Raw genomic sequence first — 22,667 nt, forward strand, 5'->3', positions numbered from 1 at the left:
CTCCCTTCGCTGCTCTGGCTGGGGACGTGCTGGAGTGCCCGGGGCAGCAGCGCAGGCCCCTGCACCTCAGCGGCAGCCGAGCTGCGGAGCGAGGTCAGCGAAGCATCCCGCTCGATGCAGCAAGTGATAAGGCACTGCGCGGAGGAGGGAAATCCGTCCCCTGGGCCGGGAGCAGCCGCTGCCGAGGGGAGGGAATTGCCCGCTGCCCCCCTTCCCAGCACGCTGCCCTGCCCCCTCCAGCCCAGCGAGGTGCTGGCAGGGCTGCTGCGGGGGCTGTGTGTGATGCAGCGCAGCAGGGGGGGAGACGCCAGCTGCCCTCAACGCCCCCTCCTCCCCTGCGTCCCTTGAGCGCTCCTTGCTGGCCCTGCCACCCTCGCTCGCTCGCTCGCTCCCCGGGCGCTCCGCCGCCTCTCGCGGCGTTGACCTCATCTCAGCAAGTCCTGCTGGAGCCTGGGTGGACGTGGTGGGAGGGGGCAGAGGGAGGAGGAGGAGGGCTCAGCCAGCTCCCGTCCCCATTGGAGAACGAGCCGCGACAGCTCCAGCGGGAGACGGGGCTAAAGAGGCTGAACCTGCCCCCGGGAGCCCAGGGAAGCCTGAAGTTTTAAAGTGAGAACTTTCTTCTGGCAGGGCTTCAGATTTGAGGGGGAACCCGGTCTCTCCCTTCTCCTTCCCCCCTGGGCGGGCTGTACAATCCTCGGCAGTGTCCTGAGACTGTATGGTCAGCTCAGGGGCGACCTGGCCAGGATTGCTTCAGCCTTTTCCTGGAGGACAACTAGTGCACCAGCGTTGCTGTGAGCGGCGAGAGCGCGAGCAATTCCCCGGCCTTCCCAAACCCGGCTTCCTCCCTCCACGCCTGGGATCTCTAGGCTGCCGGGTGCTTTTTTGGGGCAGGGGGGATCGGCGAGCAGGACACCCACAGCCGTGACCCGAGGAGCCCTTGTTGGCGGCCCGAGTTGGTTTAAGCAGCACAATAATGACAGCTGACAAGGAAAAGAAAAGGTAAGCGGGGTGGGGGCAGAAGGGGCTGGATAGGCTCGGGGGTGGGATGTGCAATGAAAGTGGGAACCGTGTAACTGCAACCGTGGTGCCCGGGGAGAGGCACGGGGGTTGGGATTCCCCTAAGTTATGACGGTCCCAAGGACAGGACCGTGTCTCCTCGCCTGCTGGAGGGGTCATTAGTTGCTGCTGACTGAGTGACTTCTATTTCTTCCGCACGTCTGAGGCTGTTGCGTGGACTCCAGGTCCCGGGGCTGCTCCCCGGCTGGGACTCAGGATGCTTTTCAGGCTAGAGCTGCCTGCCGCTGCTACCAAAGCTACCCAAGCGGGCGCTTTAAGGATCCAGCAGCAAATAGCTGAAGTTCATGGTAGTGATCCCATTGACTGCATGGGCGCGGGATCGGGCCCTGAGAGGGGTAGCGGCAGGAAAAATGGTTCTTGACAGTTACTTGTCTTGGTTGATCGCCGCAGCCGCGAAGGAAGAGGTCATTTCAGCAGGGCAGCAAAGATAACCTTCCTGCCCAAACCGCGCGCAACAAAACAAAAACTTGACACCAGATGTGGAGGATGGTCTCAGCCCTGCTCCTTCCTCTCTGTCTGTAGCGGCTCAGGACAAATTAACTCGAGTCCAAGATGGGTTGTTGGTGCAGCAGGTTGCAAAACGTTAATTCCCCACGAGAGGTGAAGGATTAAAAAACAACATAGCAGGTGGGTTAAATTGGTTGCACTGAACAGGGCAGAAGGAATTTAGCAGGATGAACGATTTCCTAAACGTGATCTCAAAAGTAGGTGGTTTCAAAAGCTCCTCGTGATGTCATATAAATTATAGGGAAACGTAGCATATGCAGTCGTGAGGATCCAGCCCTTGCTTTCATGCGTCCATGGGAGCGACAGGGAAACGTAATGGATACTCCGCCGCTTCCCCAGGAGAGCACATGAGCAATATATCCCAGTTTTCCACCTGGGCTCCCCGGTGTGGTTTTAGGGTAAGGACTGGGATATAAAGCCAGGCGAGTGTAAGTGTAGGTTCCGCATTAATCCAACCCCGGTTGATAGAAACCCGGCTGGAGTCTCAGTGGAAAAGTACCGTGTGTTATTTTCCCAATGGGACTTTCGGCGAGCGCCGGGGTCAGTAGGGAGACATGGGGCCGCTGGCTCGGCTGGTCTCAGTTACACCGGTTGTGAGTCCGGACTCATTTCTCTTAAGGGGGCAGAGTGAGTCCGGATTAAGTCCTGTGTAATTGATCAGTATTTAGCCCAAGCGTTGACTGGAACACTGACTGAGCGGATCTCCTCTGCAGCTGCTGCTCCAGGGAGTTGAGCTCAGGGAGGAGTCAGTCCCTTTTCTGTTGAGGGTCTGCACTTTGGTTGCATTGAAAGTGAATATCCTGGTAGCGGCGCTCTGATTACCTGCATTGGTAGTTCAGCTGTCTGTTTTCTGATTGGCTGCACCAGAGAGGTCTCTGACACTCAGAGGCGAAGGCAGGGGTGGGCAAACTTTTTGGTCTGAGGGCCATATTGGGGAATAGAAATTGTATGGCGGGCCATGAATGCTCACAAAATTGGGGTGGGGTTACAGGTGGGGGGGGGCTGGAGGGGATGACGGCTGGTTGGGGGGGTGGGCTCTGGGGTGGGGCTGGGGATGAGGAGTTTGGGGTGTGGGAGGGTGCTCTGGGCTGGGATTGAGGGGTTTGGAGAGTGGGAGGGGGATCAGGGCTGGGACAGGGGGTTGGGGCGTGGAGGAGAGGCTCAGGGGTGCAGGCTCTGAGCAGCACTTACCTCAAGAGGCTCCCAGAAACAATGGCATGTCCCTTTTCTGGCTCCTACGCGGAGGTGCGGCCAGGCGGTTCTGCACGCTGCCCCATCCGCAGGCACAGCCCCTGCAGCTCCCATTGTAGCGCCAGAGAGGGCCATTGGAGCACGTAGGAGCCAGAGTGGGGCCATGCCACGGCTGGTGTGAGCCCCAGACCCCGCTCCCCAGTTTGCCCACCCCTGGGCTAAGGTCTCACCCTCACCTCCTCCATTTACTCCCACTTTCTTGCTCCATCCATACTCCCTTGAAAAAAATCTTCTGCAAAGTGGTAAAGAACCCACCTTTCTGGTGGGTATCAATCTTCCTCATACAAAGAAGAGCGTACAATATAATGAAAATACATAACTGCACCCATAGCTGGTCATTTGAAACTAAAGGTATGCACATATGTAGACCACAATCAACAACAAATACTAGTTCTCCAGTCTTGTTCTCCAGTTCAGGGTTATTTAGTTCATTAGTTTTCGGGGATTAAGTTAATGCAATTTACAACAAGGTTTATTATCTTTAATGTCAATTAGGTAATTATTTTTTCAGTTGAAGATGGTGTTTTAGAAGGAAGGAAGGAATTTTAACAAAACATGCTTCATAATTACAATTACGTGGGTATAGTTTACATGTTATGTAAACATTTATTAATTTTATATTGTGATACATCTCAACATATGATGTACTGAGGGTGTACTGTGTAGGTGGCCTCATAATTTTGGGGATCTGATGAAATACCAGAATTTAATATAGGACCTGAGGGGCATATTGTGTTTTAATTGCCAATCATTTCACTTAAAGTTGAGGGCTCTGGGAATGTTCTGAGCACAGTTATTGGGTAGGTGTTGCTCTCTTACTCTTATTAAATATTTTTTTGTTGCAAGGAGGTGTAAAGTAAGGTGTTCTGTCCAAGGAAAACAGAAATCCAGGTATTCAAGCTCCGTAATTACCACTGAGAACCTACTGAATCTTAATACAAATTGTTTGGTGCTCTGTATTACACATGTTACAGGTGGAAACAAAAGGAAAGAAATCAGGAATTATAGTGCAAAACTGGCAGACATTTCACTCATGTGAAATCAGTGAGAGTACTTGCATGAGTAAAAGGCGAAAGATTTATACGATTTGAAGAGAAACACTATGAGTAAAAACTATCCAAGTGATTAAAAATTGCAGGATTGACCCATGTGTTGAGATATTCAAGCTATTTTATGCTATCAGTGTTTGCAAGATTGACTTTTGTCATTGAATACAGAAATATGTAAATAAAAGCTTTAATTTATGAAGGAAATACCGTATCTTGCCATTGTTCATATATAGTTGTTTCATTTACTGATATACTAAGCTTCTAAAAATTGTATTTAATATTTCATTTTAATTTGTGCACTAGCTACACTATGAGCAGTGTGAAAATTATTGCACTGGATAACTTAAGTTAAATTGTATTTTTAGAACCATCAGCATATCAGATATTAATTTATTAGGGCTATATACTTTATCTTAACTGTACATTTGTTCTACATATGAGTTAACATTCTATGCAAAGAATGAAGTACTGGATAATATTATGTACCCTCATAATTCCGTTTTGAAGAGAATAGTGAAAAAAATTATGGTACAGTAAGGTGTGTTTATAAAAATATGTAGTATGTTTAATAAAGGGCTGAAATAATCTTCAGACTGAAAATTCACAATTTTAACAAAAGATAGTAATATCACAATTTTTAACAAAAAAATCACTCTTAATCACCTAAAACTATAAGGGAATGAGCACTGTCTAGTGCACAGAGAACTTTGAAACTAAGCAGATCTTAGGGTATGACTACACTGCAATTAAACCCCTGTGATGGGGCTGTAATATTGCAGCGTAGATGTTTGGGCTCGGGCTCGGGCTCGGGCTCGGCTTGCCAGCCATAGGTGTTTTGCAGTGTAGACATACCCGTAGATGGCAACTGTCTCGAGACAACAGTGTAATTGCCAAAGCAGTTCAGTTATTATGTGTCATGCTGCAGCATTGAGAGTGGCTAAAAAGTTCAGTTCTCAAGGGGCAGGTCTTGCCACAGATAGTGCAGGTTTAAGGCTCAGGGCCAGAAGATGAAACCAGTGCACTACTGGTGCTTGAGGCCTACTGCACGTTTTCTTTCCTCTCTTTAGTTTTCTCTTTCTAAAGTGCCTAAGAATATACTTTAGATACAGCACAATACTGAAATTTAGGAGATCTGGGTTCTAATTTACTGGCTCTGGCACTGACTCAAGCGTGATCTTAAGTAAATCACTTGACATTCTCGTGCCAATTTCCATATCTCAGAAGTAGGGTAATAATACTTATCTACCTCTTAGGGGTGTAATAGAGGTGAGATATAATGTTTGTACGGTGCTTTGAGATGAAAGGTCATGTATCTAGTTCAGTATTCTTGCAGATGTGTGTGTATGAATGTATGTACAGGAATATTCTGCATAGCCAATTGAAACTTAATATATTTTATTTTCATTTGTTACTTTTATATGAATGATTTATTGCCTTTAGTTTATCAGTTGCTACAGTATTATTAGCTTGATTTCTAGCTGGATATACAGCTGGAAACTTAACGTGGCTCACTTAATATCACAATTTATAAATCAATTTCATGGAGGAAAAAGTGATGATGGTAATAAAAATCTGTTTTGTAGGACTTCTAGGCAAGTCTTGAGGCATAAGCCTTGAGGAACGGTTCTGCCACCATAGAACAAGAGGCACTCCATGAAGGATAATCCAGAACATTTTACATTGTGCTCCATTTAAATCAAAGATCATCCTCGGATTCTCACAAGGGAGTTATATTTCAGTCCAAGTCAAAGAGATCTGAGTAACATTTTTTGTAGAACTGTCATGTTGTGTTACTCTCATGAGTAGATTTAACGTGCGTTTCTTAAAATAAAAATCTGGTCTGAGTCTTCTACCACCCACTTTGATGGAAAATGAATAGATCCATTACTTTAAATTAGTCAGTGGAAAGCTTCTTGTAGGTATTTGTATTCTTAAGCAAAAAGTACATATTTCTTGGAATATTAATATATTTTAAGAAATCATTGAAAGAATAAAACAAATTTTGCTTGCAAGATAATGTAAACTAAGAGTAATCAATATAGCATACATTTAATCTTCATATTCCAAACATGGCCATAAGCAAAATCATCATACAGTTTTTTTCATATGATATTTCAGTGTTCTGAGAACTTCTTTTCAGATATTTGAAATGTCTTTGGTTTTTATTTAATCATGATTAATTTTTGTTTGTATTTGGTTATAATTTTTTTATAATTACAATTTTTTTTCTTCAAGACACATTGCAGGACCAACTAGATTTTTCTCTGTATTTATCAGGAACATAGGATTTAGTGTTTCGTGTGGAACAGTCTTTGGAGTAAAGCGAATGAGTGCAGACACTGTCAAAGCTGTTCTTTTGCTCAAAGTGAACATTGATGATGATTGTTCGGTGTTTCCTGATAAATTCATTCAGAACACAGATTGCTGGGAAAAAAAACCAGTAGAGATTTTTCAAGTTGAGAAAATGAACAACTTAGACTATGAGAAATATGCATGTGCCACTGCTGAGCCAGAATCTGGCAGTAGTGATTTTTAAGTGTACTTTTGTATGATTATTTTATTATTCCCTCCCCCCCCATGTCTGCAGAAAAGTTAGTGATTGTTAATGACACTATACTGAAGTCAGACAGATTTTTTTTTTTATAAGCTGTGCAAATTTTAGGTGCTGCACTAGAAGGGGAAGGGGACAGGGTGTGAAAAAATTGACCAAAAGACCAAACATCTGATACTTAAATATCCCTGTTCAACTATGGCTAGATAACTGAATGCTTTCTATTAATATTTAAAGCTTGATACTGCTAAGTACTAAAAAACTCTCATGAGATACTTTGTGCCTTCGACTCCCATTGACTTCTCCCTTAAAGGACTGATTCTGCACAACTGATGTCAATGAGAATTTTGCCATTTTCTTTAATCAGAGAAGGATAGGGTCAATAGTAGCCTGCAAATCCTTACTCACAAAAGAACTAATCCAACTGTCAGAAACCAAGTCCCTTAGACTTCAGTGGCACCCACATCCAATTAGAAGGGGTGGGTTTCAGTTCCCCAGCCACTGTTCATTCCACTCATATACAGCCCAAATATTTGGACTTTATACAGGTTGAATGGATTTCACCCTGATAACTGTGCAGAATGTGGGCATTTGTTGACATTTGTGAGACTACTAAAATTGTCTTGGTTTCTGCCAAGTTATATATACTTTTGACTTCACAAAAACTGTTTCTGTCAAAATTCATAACCACTCACAGGATGAATGCTAAAATCTGGCATCCTTGAGTGGAGTACCTCATTTTGATTTCCTGTTTGTTAAATAACATTGCATTTTCTACTAAGCTGTTCTTATCCCCAGTTATCATATATTCACCCTGTTCAGATACTATTGAGCCTTCAGTACTGGAATTCTGTTATTATGGTATCCTTCATATTTAGGGACCTTGCCATAAATCTAAATAATGAATCTCCTCTTGCTTTCTATAGCATATCTAATTTTATGATGTAGCATTCTCACATCTGGAAATTTCAGGGTATAAATTTCAAAACAAGGGCTGTTGTGCACTGTGAATTCTATAACTGTGTTTTTAAATACTTCCACTAACTGCAAAAATTTGACCTATCTACAAAGAATTACAAACTTCCAGCGAACAAAATTTTATTTTCCTACCTTTCAGAGTTTTACAAATATGCAGAAAGGGGAAAAAAAGTAGTGGAGCATTGTCTTTAAAACCCAGGTTCTGGAGAGCCAGATACTACAACCTTTATTCCTGGAAGCAGTTCTTACTGATGTAGGTAGTCCCATTGACTTCAATGGGATTATAGCACTTGTATGAGTAAGCACTGAAGGATTGGGCTGTTTGTTACCAGCATAATAGTCTGTTTTGCAAAGAGTGAACGGAGGTTGTGTAATGAATTGCAATTCATATTTCAAATGTGAGCATAGAACTGTACTTTCTAACTCAGTTGTAGTTTTTTCAAAATGTAGTGGTTGAACTACAATGCTCAAGCTCCAGTCTCGGCTGAAACTCATTATAATCGAGTCTGATGAAGTGGATATTCACCCACGAAAGCTTATGCTCCAATACATCTGTTAGTCTTAAAGGTGCCACAGGACTCTCTGTTGCTTTTTACAGATCCAGACTAACACGGCTACCCCTCTGATACTTTCTTTACACTGTGCATCTTGCTACATGACCTGAAAAAACAGCCTTGCAGAGAGAAAAACCTATTTCATTTTGGTTCGTTTGACTCCTCTCAAGTTGTGAATATCAGGTAAAGGAATTGATGGCAATGAGGCACAGTAATAAAGGCAGATTATTTTAAATACAGTAAATTCTATAATAAAAAGGTGGGTGAGGTAATATCTTTTACTGGACCAACTTCTGTTGGCAAAAGAGACAAGCTTTCGAGCTTACACAGAGGTCTTCTTCAAGTCTGGGAAAGGTACTCAGAGGGTATGTCTACAGTGCAATAAAACACTGCTGCTGGCCTGTGTCACCTGACTCAGGTTCACAGGGCTTGGGCTGAGGGGTTACAAAACTGTGATGTAGGTGTTCGGGCTCAGGCTGGATCCTGGGCTCTGGCAGACTCCTCACTCGCTGGGACCCAGATCCTGGGCTCCAGCCCAAGCCCGAACATCTACACTGACTGCAGTTTTATAGCCCCATGAGCCTGTGTTGGCTGACACAGGCTTGCCACGAGTGTTTTATTGCAGTGTAGACACACCCAAGTGTCACACCTAAATACAAGGTGGAACAGATTTGTTTATCATGAGAGTTAACATGTTGTAAGACAGTGGCTCTCAACCTTTCTAGACTACTGTACCTCTTTCACAGTCTGATTTGACTTGCGTTCCCCCAGGTTACACCTCACTTAAAAATCAGACATAAAAATACACAAGTGTCACGGCACACTATTACTGAAAAATTGCTTACTTTCTTGTTTTTACCATATAATTATAAAATAAATCAACTGGAATATAAATATTGTACTTACATTTCAGTGTACAGTATATAGAGCAGTATAAACAAGTTATTGTCTGTATGAAATTTTAGTTTGTACTGACTTTGCTAGTGCTTTTTATGTAGCCTGTAAAACTAAGCAAATATCTAGATGAGTTGATGGTACCCCCGGAAGACATCTGAATACCCCCAGGGTACATTTACCCCTGGTTGAGAACCACTGTTGTAAGACACCCATTCCAGGTAAAGTGAGTAATTAACACCTCTGCAATAAGAGGACAAAGGACCCTGCCCTAACAGATACAAAACCTGCAGACGTCTCTCCACTGGTATGATGATCAGTATGCCTCACAACATATCTTTCAAGATCCATAGGTCCTACTCAAAACATGTGGTATACCTCATCCACTGTACTAAATGTCCCAATAACGACTTTGTGGGTGAAACAAGACAATCACTATGCTCTAGAATGAACACAAATAGAAAAGACAAAAACACCATATCACCTGTGGGTGAACATTTTTCACAAAATGCTCACTCCATACCTGACCTCTCAGTCCTTTATCCTCAAAAGAAACCTGCACAACCTTCAAAGGATGAGCCTGGGAGCTTAAATTAATAACTTTGTTAGACACTAAAAATCATGGACTTAATAAAGACACTGGATTTATGGCTTATTACAACAATCTATAACCCACTAACCTGCCTGTGTCCCGCCTATGACTGGAGAGGTGTTAACTGCAGACTTCACCTTGAATGGTCTCTTACAACATGTTAACTTCTTATGCTAAACAATCTATTGCACTTTGTATCTAGCTGTGTCAATGAATACTTTCCCCAGACCTGAAGAAGAGCTCTGTCTCAACTCGACTGCTTTCTCTTTAATCAACAGAAGTTTGGTCCAATAAAAGACATTATATCACCCACCTTGTCTCCCTAATGTCCTGAGACCAACACAGCTATAATAACACTGCAAACAAATAGTTAATTCTATACACAGAAATGCTTTTTCCATTTAGATCTGTTAATAATGAAGTGCGGTGATCAGGGTTTTCTTTTAAATGTTAGTGTGCTTGCTTATATATCATATATACATGCTGGGAGAAATTCTGGATGTGCATTTCACTTTATGGCATACTGTAGGGCATGAAGTATATGCCAATAGCCAGGACACACCATTATAGATTAAAACAAAATGCAAATATGGTACACTATGCAGGTGCAGTTTTTTATGTTACTTCCTTGAGATAAATCCTGTTATCTGTCAGTCTAGTGCTGTGTTCAGTAGCTGCTTAAACATTAGTTGGAGCAAAGTGTTTTAACTAGCTGGTGCTAGTAAGAGCTTAATCACTTAGAGACAGTATTCACTTTTTATTAGACTTGCAAGATTATTCACAACTACCAAGTTTCCTTTTTGTATAAAAGAAAAATGTGTGAAACTGTATAATGCTGCTTTCCAATAGCACTGTAGAATACAGTATTTGTTTCGTGACGTACAGTTGACCAGTTGGATGATAACAGCTAATGTCCCAAATTAGCCATATTTAATTATACTTTTTAGTACCAAAGAGTCCTGTGGCACCTTTTGGATGCATCCGAAGAAGTAGGTATTCACCCACGAAAGCTCATGCTCCTATACGTCTGTTAGTCTATAAGGTGCCACAGGACTCTTCGCTGCTTTTACAGATCCAGACTAACACGGCTACCCCTTTGATACTTTTTAGTACGTTAGCCTAAATTTAATGATGATTTTGGCTCTTTTGCCTGGATGATTGTATTTAGCTCTAGAATTTTTTTTAATTGTTAAGAATTGTACCACAAACAGTCCTTTGCAAACTCTGTGTGCCATTTTAGATATTAAAACAATTTTAGGCTGTTTTTTATAAAGAGTTTGAGGTGGGATAAAATATCCATTGTGCTCCACTGTCCATCGCATTACATGACACAGCAAATATTGAATATTCCATTCTATAGAAGCTCATTAAATGTTTTGTCTAACAAGAAGCAAAGTTGCTTTAGTTGAATTTTTGTGTCTGATCTTCAGTCAAAGAGGTGCCCTGATCTTGACCCTTCCTGTATGTATGATTATGTGGAGTCAGCAGTTTTCTTTGATTAATGGAATGTTTAGGGTGTTCCCTCTGAAAAAGTTCAGAAAACTTTACAAATGTTCTATTTTAGCCTGTGGTTGTGAGATTAATTTCGGATTATTGCAGCTTTATGGACAGTTTTGTGCATCTGGGCAGAAGCAGAATGTTTGGTTTGTATTGTTTTTTAATGGGGACAGTAGATTTTGTTTTTTCTGTTTCATTCCAGCTAAAATGTAGGCAAACATACTCTGCTCTGTATATCAACAATAATAATGACTGGTATCTTGAGTCTACACTGTATTTATTTATGTTGCAAGCCAATTAGAAGCAAAGGAAAGATCTAATAGTTTTACATTTTCAATCTCAAATTTAACATTTGCCTTTAAACCCTTTAAGAATATACATAGCCGAAACAGAACTAAATACATTCTTCTTTTCTAAAAGTCCTTAGTAATTCACATGTGTAACAAAATATATTAGAAGTAAAAGCAAGCTTTAAAAAATCTACTGCTCAACAACTTGTGCCTCTCTGTCTATCACCAAGGAGCAAAATGTGGAAAAAAGTCAGAATTATTAAAATGTTTCTCATCTATAAAAGTAGTCTGGTATGTGAAGTTGATATTAGTTAAATAATTCTCAAAGAAGGAAAATATCAACATGAAGCGTGTCAAATTTTGTCTATGAAGCATGCCAAATTGCACTTTTTAATTATGGTCCCTAGGTTGAGTCTACAAAATTAAGGCCATATATGGAATAGTGAACCTAAATGACTTAAAAATCTGGGGCCAGATCCCCAGCTGATGTACATTGGGTTAGTTCTGTTAAAGACAATGGAGCTGTATCATTAAGCTTTTAAGTCAACACTTGTCATTGGGATAACTAGGGGCAATTCACATCTCTTACAACTGTATTTTTCCTGAGTGTACATGCAGAAAAGATGGTTATAGCACTTTTCAAGAACTCCCCTTACTAAAAAGTGTAATTGTACTAGTTGCAATAATCACAGACACGTGGCGGAATAAAGGCTTAGTGAGCTGAATCTTTATTACATCAAGGATATCTGTCTCTAAATTTTAAAATCTTTAGGGGAAAAAACAATAGTAGTGTATCAAATCCATAGATACTAGGAAGCTAATATAAGTGCTTAATGAAATGGGTCTTTGGACTCCAAGATCAATAGAAAGGAAACTGTTTTAATTGATTATTTCTTATAAACGAAGGATACAGAGTCAACTTAAATGTCCGTAAGCTTTCATTTTAATAACTTGAGCAATGTAGGTATTGGGTTTTCTTTCTTGTTGTTAGGCTGTTGCTTTGATGATCAACTTTCATGTTATATGAAGATTGCATGTTATGAGTAGTTCTTCAACTCTTTCAATGTATCATCTCCAACAGCAATCTGAAGACTATTGATTCCAAAGGCAGCTGGATGCCTGTTCTCCCAGTTGGACAGGAACACAACTAGACGATCATTTTGACCAAATGAAGTTGTGTGGTTTTTTGATGGTGTAGAATGGTTGCCACAATCAGCTTCAATCCCTGTGCATACTATACTCTGTAGTGTACTGATATTCATGAGAGATGCTATAAAAATTTATATAAATTTGTCACTTTCCCCCCCCCCACTATCTGTAGCTACTGGGTCTTTGTAATTGTTTTTCAGAAAATAAAAAGTCTGAATTAGGTACCTACTGATGCGAAATGTTGTGCACCTCTCTAAATTGATCAGCACCTTCAACTTCCACTGTGACTTCATTGGCTTTCCATTGACTCCTTTCCTGTTCTTTCCTTCCTATTGTGCAGCATGTGGCAGGATCAGAAACTAGAATACCACAGCGTTTTTATACATTTAGATATGTCAATTGCACATACTTAATTGACATTTCTTTTAAAAGCCCTTCCCTTAATGATGGACTTTGAATTTTGGACTGTCCCTTCTCATTTTAGAAAATACAAATGTATTGTCTAAGGAAAAGATAAAGTATCATTAGCTAGCAGTCTGAAGGTATATGTGGTAATAACATTAGCAGAATCATTAAAAACTTCTTTGCAACCAATAAAATATGAACATTATCTATTGTAAATATTTGTGTACTCCATTATCTGAGTCTGAAAACATATTTGGAGGCTGAAGATAGACAAATTCAGACTAGAAATAAGGCACAAATTTGTAACAATCATGGTAATTAACCATTAGAACAACTAACTTAGGGATGTGGTGGATTCTCCATCACTTGCAGTTTTGAGTCAGGACTCAATGACTTTCTAAAGGGTATGCAGTAGCTCAAACAGAAGACAGGAGGTTTGATGCAGAAATTATTGGGTGAGCGTCTTTGGACTGTGTTATGTCAGTCTAGATCAGAGGTTCTCAAACTGTGGTCCGAGCTCCATTCAGATGGTCCACGGATAGTTCCCCCTAAGGTGCGCGCCTGCACACAGCCGTGGCTCCACTAATTAGGTGCCTCGACCCTGGAGAAGATGCAAATGTAAGGTGAGATGGTGGCCTTGGAGGGAATGGGGGTAAGTGGGAGGGGGTAGTGGGGTGAGAAGAAAGGGTGGGGGGAATTTGGGACATGCAGGGCTGTGGCAGCCAGAGAAAGAGGCGACTTTCCCCAGCACCAGGACTGGGACTGCCAGGGAGAGATGGCCCTCCTTCCCAGAGTCAGCTCTGTGGCGGGGGAGAGCCCCCCCCTCCTTCCCAGCCCCAGCTTGGGGGCTGCCGTGGTGGGAGAGAGAGGGAGAGACACCCCCCCTCCTTCCCAGCCGCAGCTCAGGGGCTGCCAACGGGGGGAGGGGGAGGGAGAGGGCACATCCATTGCATTAGAAAGGTAAGACTATTGATATTAAAATATGAGTTGTGTGCTTTTATTTGTAGAACAAAAAAATTATTATACAGGTTTTTTTATATAATGCTTTTATCCAAAGCACTTTACAATAGTTAGCTAATGGTACAAACAACATTTGGAAAGATCATTAAGTGGTGTGCCGAGACCCTCAGCAATTTTCTAGTGGTCCGTGAAAAAAAAAGTTTGGAAACCACTGGTCTAGATGATCATGATGGTCTGTTCGGTCCTCAGAATATATGAATATTTTCATTATTATTGTTAAAAGATAAAACAAATATGATTAAGCATAGTATTAAAGATAAAAGAACATCATTTGCTGCTGAATATAGTTTCTGAATGTTGAGGCATGCACGATGAAGAAAAATAGTGCAAAATTAATGAAGAAACATCACAAAGTTTCAAAATAATTAAAAGATAGACTAATAATTCTAGATTCAGTTTCTAGGAATGCAAGCAAACAAACAAAACTACAGTACTTCATACAATACTTATATTATCATACACCTCTACCCTGATATAACACGGTCCTCGGGAGCCAAAAAATCTTACCGCGTTATAGGTGAAACCGCGTTATATCGGGTAGGGAAGGCTCCTTGTCCCCTGACTGCCCCCTGAGACCCTCTGCCCCTTATCTAACCCCTCGGCCCCGGCCCGGCCCCCTTAACACGCCGCTCAGAGCAGGGTGTCGGAGCCGTCCCTAGAGGGGTGTGAAGCCCGGGACAAATCAGCCTCCCCGCTGGTCTCCTCACCGTCCGCCCAGCGCTGCTGCCCGCCCGGCCACCGCTTGCCTCCTCACCCCACCTACCCGCCTGCCTGCCTACCCTCGCCTCCCCGCTCGTCTCCTCGCAGTCTGTCCGGTGCGCCTCCCTGCATCCGCCCGACCGCCGCTCTTCTGCTTGCCATCTTCCCACCCGCCTGCCTCCTCACCCCCCTCCTTCCTGCAGCTCACCTCCCCATTCTCCTCCTCACCCTGCTTGCCCTCCCGCCTGCCTCCCATCCTTAACACGCCGCTCAAAGCAGCATGTCGGAGCCAGACATGCTGACGCGCTGATCCTCTGGAGCGCGCAGCCCCGCCCCCCAGAGCGCTGCTTTACCGCATTATATCCGAATTTGTGTTATATCGGGTCGCGTTATATCGGGGTAGAGGTGTCCTTATACAAATGGCTACCTTTCCTAAGTAAGTTTACTGCCATAGGAAACCTAATACAATAGTATCCACAAACATACTTAGTACATCTGGTATCCACTATTTATTTAGGAGACCACTTTCTTTAAGTAACCAATTTTTGTCAGTCTTCTAAAATAGGTTTTCTTGTATAGGTTTTCTTGTACATAGTACATTGTAATTTACAAATGCGTGAAATAATCTACAGTACTACTTGAAATAATCGACAGTATTTCATGAAAAACAATGTGCATTATTAAGCTCATTTTCCTGCAGCATAAAGCTCTTGCAATTTTATGTTCTTGGAGCCTTTAATTAATTAAATTTTTGTGTGCACACAGTGAAAAATCACTTGATGGTCATGAGAATTTTGATATGAATGGGTTTAATAGCACTTCAATAGTCGGTATACTGTAGTTCGCCTTTAGAACACACATTTGTGCACTTGCACAACAAATGTTTGCTTAGTATTAAGACAGAGAAGTATGAAGGTCACATGTTAGTGGTTATGAAGGAGCTTTTATAAATGTAATGGAACAAGATTCCCTGTATTTTATTTCACCAGAGGTACACAATGGACACAATAAATGGTAGCATAGTCACTGCACTTAATCTCTGAGTAACACTCTCAGTTCATTTTCACTTGCATTTAACAATGCATTTGTATGATAAACCACAGACCAATCCTTTAAATATCACTCTTGTTATAACACTCCAGTTATTATCAGTGAATCTCCAAGGCCTGTGCATTCACAATTATATTACCCTCTGTATGAGTGAATTCTTGACATTATCAACTCTGCTTATTGTCACAGTACTTTGAAGATCTTTGATGTGACATTAAAATACAGTAATTTGACTGGCTTTATATATAATGGAAAATGTGCTATTGCTTACAGATCAAACTTAAGCCATCACAATAATTTTAATTCTAACTGCAACTTGCTTCACACTCTAAAGCATTTTCTGTGGTACAGTATATGAGGCTGCTGTGTCTAGTTAGATTTTATATACTATTATTGTACAACAGCGTTCTTGATCATTGTCAGTCTCATATAGAGGATATAATTCCACTTATTGGAGCCCACGAGATAACTACATAGAGTAGTGGCTTGCTGCTGCTCCCACTGAATTCAATAGGAGCAAGAATGGCTTTGTAAATAATCTTCTGATTAGTAAAATGATACAAAGACTTGTAGGGTGAAGTCCTGAATTCAGAACTTATTTGGGTAATAGAAGCTTTGCTTGGGTAAGTTCTGAGTAAAGGACTCCAGGCTTTGGATATGAGGGCTATATTGTGCCATGAATTTTTAAGCAGTACTTTTATTGGAATGAAAAAATTGATGACCACTATGGCCAGAGTATTTGAATGACTCATGGATTTTACTAAGGGCTAGATTGTCTCTCTTGTGGGGGAGGAAAAACTCTGCTAGAATTCTCTTGGAGAGCTTCTTCCACATTGTTCTGTTGGGAGGGTGGGGTTTCCTCTCTCCCTCCCCCCTGCCCTACAGGAATGAACTGTAAAATCTGCCACTAAACCCCACTGATTCCCAGGAAGGGAGGGTCATCAGCATGAAGGCCTTGTGCCCCTGATTACCTCTGGTTCTGGCTGCCCTTAGGATTCCCCCTTTTAATGAAGATCCCTGCCATAAAGGAGGATCCATGGCAAAAGGACTGTGCTGCTTTTCCCAGGGAATCTCCAGGTGGCCTAACCCAGCCACTTCCCACCCTTCTCTGAAGCCAATTCTAAACAAATGCAGTTTGGGGAAAGTCAGTGGAGGCAGCTGACCCCTCCACATAGGATGGGTGAGCTCCATGCATGGAGGAGATCCTCTTTTTGTGGTCGCACTGAAGGCAACATCTGGCTCTAGTGGGACAATGTGGTTCCTGCAGTTAAGAAAATGTTGGTGTTTGATTTTGACACAGCATCTTTCTCACCTGACTCTGATTTTGACAACTTAAACCCGTGCTCTTAAAATGCTAACCCAAAGTTGCTGGATCACTGTTTTTAGTCTGACAGCAGAACCTCTCTCTGGCAGCTTTGTTCAGCCCCTGATGAACTCTTCAGTGCTACAGCTGTAATAACATTGTTGTTATAACTGAAGACTTTATTTTCTTACAGTTGTATTTTCCTCTCAAAGTGATTTGAAGGATATGTTATTGCCATTACTAACCAGAGGGATATTTCTATGGAAACATCCTTTCTACTATCAAGTTGTCTTAACATTGCCACAGGTTTTTACATAGTAGAGCTATATATTCTACAAATGATTCAGAAAAAGAGTTTACATAGGCATGTACTGACCTGAAAGTGGAATATAAGCAGGTGCAGATGTTTGCAGGGAAACTTAATACCGCTGTTTAGAAACACTCATTATTACCCATAGAAAAACATTGTTTATTAACCATGTAACCAGCCAATCCAGAGCCATGTCAAAATGAGGATCTGCAAGCTGAGGATGTCATTTTGTGAATTTCAACTCTGAACTCAGTTCTTTGCTCTGACATTGGCTCAGTGCCGGAAGCACTATGAAAGGAGTACACCAAGATCTGTTTCTGGCAACCCCTTTGACAGATACAAGATAAACTCTGACAGGCTCTAGAAACAGCCAGATTTACCGCACCCAGAAGGCTGGCTCTTCAGGAAAGGTCTTTATGGTGGGGGGTTTGGCGCAAATGGAACTAGGGAGGGTCTGCACTTCCTAGAGCTAAAATTATCCCTTATCAAGAACAGGCATCATCCATTGAACTTTCTTAAATTACAGTCAGGTGTTTGGAATTAAATACTCAGAGGTGATGTAACTTCTGGTGTAAATTGCATGCCACTAAATAGGGTGTAAATTACTTGTTGAGGGATTAAAAGGGAGTGAATATGGCAGGAAAAGCATCTAAACTTTTGTAGAGAGGAAGAACCCTGGTTAAGGGTCTGGATAGGGAGTCAGGAAATCTGAGTTCGGTTTCTGGTGCTGCCACCAACTTCCTGTGTGATCTCTGGAAATTTAGTTAATTGCTTTGTGCCTCAGTTTTCCATTTGTAAAAGGAGGTAGTAATACATCATCACTTCCACTCCTTGTCATATCTATTTAAATTGAAAAATTTTTAGTAGGGACTTTCTCTGCCCAGCACAATGAAATCTGTACCTTGATTGGGACTCCTAAATAAGAATAATTAACAAGAAGGCCAAATAAAATAGTGAGGCCTATGTTACCTTACTGCCTTCTTATGCTATCTCAATAATTGTTTTTCCTACTATACCACTTCCTGCTATCCCTTGATGTATAAATTACACCTACTTATAACTAATTTACACCACCATTTGCATCTCCTATGAATTTGGCCCTTATGTTATAAGATCAATGCAGTGTTTCCTCTAATTTTTCCCACCCATGTGCGGAATAAATTTTGTTATGACACATCACCTCCATATTGATGCACATAACAAAATTCATGTGGTGGGGGTGGGGCCGAGGTGTTCGGAGTGAGGGAAGGGGCTCAGGGCTGGGGCAGCGGGTTGGGGTGTGGGTGGGTGTGTGAGGGCTCCAGCTGGGGGTGCAGGCTCTGGGTTGGGGCTGGGGATGAGGGGTTTGGGGTGCAGGCTGCCCTGAGGCTACAGTGGGGAGAGAGGACTCCCCTCAGCTCTCTTTCTCTGCAGCAGCACCTGGGCTGGGGGGGAGGGGTGCCTCTCCCCACTTCAGCAGCTCCAGGGCTGGGACCGCAGGAGAGGCACCTCTCCCATGGCTGCAGCCGGGCCGGGGCTGGGTTGGGGCCGGGGGAGGGGCATCTCTCCCATGGCTGTGGCAGGTCCCTGCCTGGGCTGGGTTGTGGCTGGGGAAGGTGCATCTCTCCCATGGCAGGGCCGGGCCGGGGCTGGGTTGGGGCCAGAGGAGGGGCGCCTCTCCCACAGCCATGGTGGGTCTGTGGCTGGCCTGGGTTGGGTCCATGGCTGGGGGAGAGGAATCTCTCCCTGCCGCAACCCAGTTTAGAGGGAATTTAGGATCAATGTACAGATTAGGGACTTTGAGCAATTTAGGAGACATTTAGCGAGGGAAATGGCAAGGGATCAGAAAACAATGAACATATCTTTGAGATAACAAACCCATTGTTGTTGTTATATAATATTTAATCACAGGACAGGTAGATGAGCAGCCCCAAATGTATCTGAAGAAATGAGAGGGATTTGAACTAAAGCCAGGGCAATATACATGGAAAGGTCAGTGTAGTTTTAAATAGCTGTGCAGGAGATATCATTCTGTTTCAAGGGGTTTTAGTTGAGGCCTCTAGGCAGAATGGTGAGGATGTCAGGTACATTCCCAAACCTGAGCCATTTTTTTAGAGGACAAATCTGAGGAACTGTGCCAGATTGAGGTGTCCTTAGAAGAGGTTTTGGAACAGATTGACAAATTAAAAAGTAATAAGTTACCTGGACCAAATGGTATTCACCCAAGAGTTCTGAAGGAACTCATATGTGAAATTGCAGAACTACTAACTGTGGTATGTAACCTATCATTTAACTCAGCCTCTGCACTACATGACTAGAGGATAGCTAATGTGACGCCAATGTTTAAAAAAGGCTCCAGAGCCTACTTCAGTACCATGCAAATCGGTTGAAACTATAGTAAAGAACAGAATTATCAGCAAATAGATGAACACGATTTGTTGGGGAAGAGTCACCATTGTTTTTGTAAAGGGAAATCGTGCCTCACCAATCTACTAGAATTCTTTGAGGGGAGGTCAAAAAGTATGTGGACAAGGGGATCGAGTGGATATAGTGTACTTAGATTTTCAGAAAGCCTTTGACAAAGTCCCTCACCAAAGACTCTTAAGCAAGGTAAGCTGTCATGGGATAAGAGGGAAGGTCCTGTCATGGATCAGTAACTGGTTAAAAGATAGGAAACAGGATAGGAGTAAATGGTCAGTTTTCAGACTGGAGAGAGGTAAATCATAGAATACCAGGATTGGAAGGGACCTCAAGAGGTCATCTAGTCCAACCCCCTGCTCAAAGCAGGACCAATCCCCCAGACAGGTTTTTGTCCCAGATCCCTAAATGGCCCCCCCAATGATTGAACTCACAACCCTGAGTTTAGCAGGCTAATGCTCAAACCACTGAGCTATCCCTCTCCCCCATAGTAGTATCCCCCTGGGGTCGTTACTGGGACCAATACGGTTCAACATATTGATAAATGATCTGGAAAAGGGGATAAACGGTGAGGTGGCTAAATTTGCAGATGATACAAAACTACTCAATATTGTTAAGTCCAAGCAGATTGCAAAGAGTTACAAAGGTATCTCACAAAACTGGGTGATTGGACAACAAAATGGCAATTGAAATTCAATGTTGATAAATGCAAAGTAATATCCTTTGGAAAATATAATCCCAACTATATATGTATAAAATGTTGGCTTCTAAATTAGTTCTTACCACTCAAGAAAGAGATCTTGGAGTCATTATGGATAGTTCTCTGAAAACATCCACTCACTGTGTAGTGGCAGTCAAAAAAGCTAACAATGTTAGGAATCATTAGGAAAGGGATAAATAATAATACAGAAAATATCATATTGCCTCTATATAAATCCATGTTATGTCCACATCTTGAATACTGCGTGCAGATCTGATTGCCCCATCTCAAAAAAGCTATATCGGAATTGGAAAAGGTACAGAAAAGGGCAACAAAAATGTTTAGGGGTATGGAACAGCTTCCATGTGAGGAGAGTTTAATAAGACTGGGACTTTTCAGCTTGGAAAAGAGATGACTAAGGGGAGATTTAATAGAGGTCCATAAAATCATCATGGGTGTGGAGAAGGTAAATAAGGAAGTGTTATTTACTCCTTTCCAAAACACAAGAACTAGGGCAGCAATCTTTGAAAAGTGATGTGCCAAGTCTTCATTTATTTACTGTAATTTAAGGTTTTGCATGCCAGTAAGACATTTTACATTTACAGGGGCCGACGGACTAGGCAAATATCTAGATGAGTTGATGTACCCCAGACTGGCAGTGGGGGCGGCAGATGGAACCTCAGACTGGCAGCGGGCTGAGCCACTCAGCCCGCTGCCGGTCTTGGGTTCTGTCCGCTGGCCCCTGCCAGCTGGGGTTCCGGCTGCCGGGCCCACTGCTGGCCTGGGATTCCGTCCATCCAGGCCGGCAGCGGGCTGGCGGCCGGGATCCCGGCTGGCAGCAGAGTGCCACTAAAACTCAGCTCGCGTGCTGCCTTTGGCACGCGTGCCGCAGGTTGCTGACCCCTGAACTAGGGGGTCACCAAATGAAATGAATAGGCAGCAGGTTTAAAATGAACAAAAGTATTTTTTTCACACAACGCACAATCAATTTGTAGAACTCTTTGCCAGAGGATGTTGTGAAGGGCAAGACTGTAACACACTTCAAAAAAAGAACTAGATAAGTTCATGGAGGATAGGTCCATCAATGGCTATTAGCCAGGATGGGCAGAGAAGCAAAATCATGTTCTGAAGTGTCCTTAGCCTCTGTTTGCCAGAAGCTGGGAATCGGCAACAGGGAATGGATCACTTGATAATTACCTGTTCTGTTCATTCCCTCTGAAGCAGTGGTTCTCAACTAGGGGTAGGGGTACACAGAAGTCTTCCAGGGGTACATCAACTCATGTAGATATTTGCATAGTTTTACAACAGGATACACAAAAAGTCAGTACAAACTAAATTTCATACAGACAAAATGAGAAAGTAATCAGTTTTTCAACAACAGTGTCCTGTGACACTTGTGTGTTTTTTGTCTGATTTTGTAAGCAAGTAATTTTTAAGTGAGGTGAAATTTGGGGGTCTCTAAGACAAATCAGACTCCTGAAAGGGGTACAGTAGTCTGGAAAGGTTGAGAACCACTGTTCTGAAGCATCTGGCATTGGCAACTGTTGGATGACAGGATACTGTGCTAGATGGACCATTGGTCTGATCCAATATGGCTGTTCTTATAAATAATAATAATAGATCTCTGTGGTAGTGACTTTCTTCCTATGTGTACATAGCATAGTAGTACAAATAATAATTAGTTTGAAAATCTGGTGCAAATTGTTCAGCAGAAAAAAGCACTTTCATGCCATGTCTGAACTCATGGAGCTTTGTATGAAAAGACATGATCAAAAGTGATATCAAGATTCTTAACCTTGCTCACTCCTTTCACATTAATCCCCTCAATAGGTGGGGACAAGGAGAAGAAGCAAACCTCTCATATACATAGCCCCTCCCTTGCTGTTGCGTAGAGATTGGGAACTAGAAATTTGGCCATTTGGGGCTAGATTGTAACTAGACATAACATGGAGTTAGGTGCAGGGATGGGGGTGGGGAGTAAGAAGCACCCCCCCTCCTTGTGAAGCTGCATTAGGGCAATCTGCATAACAGCTCCCACTGCTGAGTTACTTCGGAGCAACTGAGCAGTTAAAGCCACAGCCTGCTCCCCATTTAGGGGCATGGAAAATTTCTCCCTTGCCCATGACAAAAGACATATAACAGAAAGATGGTCCCTGGCCCAAAAGCTTACAAACTAACCACCCAAATCTTACAAACAGTTACGCATCTGCTTAACTTTAGACGTGAATATTTGCACTGTAGTCAACATGAACCGATGTGTAAAGTTAAACAGTTGCATAACTGTTTGTAAGATTGGGGCCTAAATAATAGATGCAATACTAAAGAAAGCCCCATGTAAATTTAGATTAAGTATAACTTATCCCCCTCAAACGGTAATTTAGCAATGATTCCACT

The 22,667-nt window shown here is 42.5% G+C and overlaps 1 protein-coding gene across 1 annotated transcript in view; it reads left to right on the plus strand.

Moving 5' to 3' along the window:
- The first annotated feature begins 499 nt into the window (after positions 1 to 499).
- The window catches only part of EPAS1 (endothelial PAS domain protein 1), a 152,310-nt gene continuing 130,142 nt past the window's right edge, over positions 500 to 22,667 (plus strand). Inside the window, exon 1 of the mRNA XM_026652519.2 lies at positions 500 to 999. Within this exon, the coding sequence (XP_026508304.1) occupies positions 974 to 999 (26 nt within the window). The 5' untranslated portion in view covers positions 500 to 973. The remainder of the gene's footprint in view (positions 1,000 to 22,667) is intronic.

Source organism: Terrapene carolina, unplaced genomic scaffold (assembly GCF_002925995.2).
Source record: "Terrapene carolina triunguis isolate 2854851 unplaced genomic scaffold, T_m_triunguis-2.0 Scaffold120, whole genome shotgun sequence".
NCBI lineage: Eukaryota > Metazoa > Chordata > Testudines > Emydidae > Terrapene > Terrapene triunguis.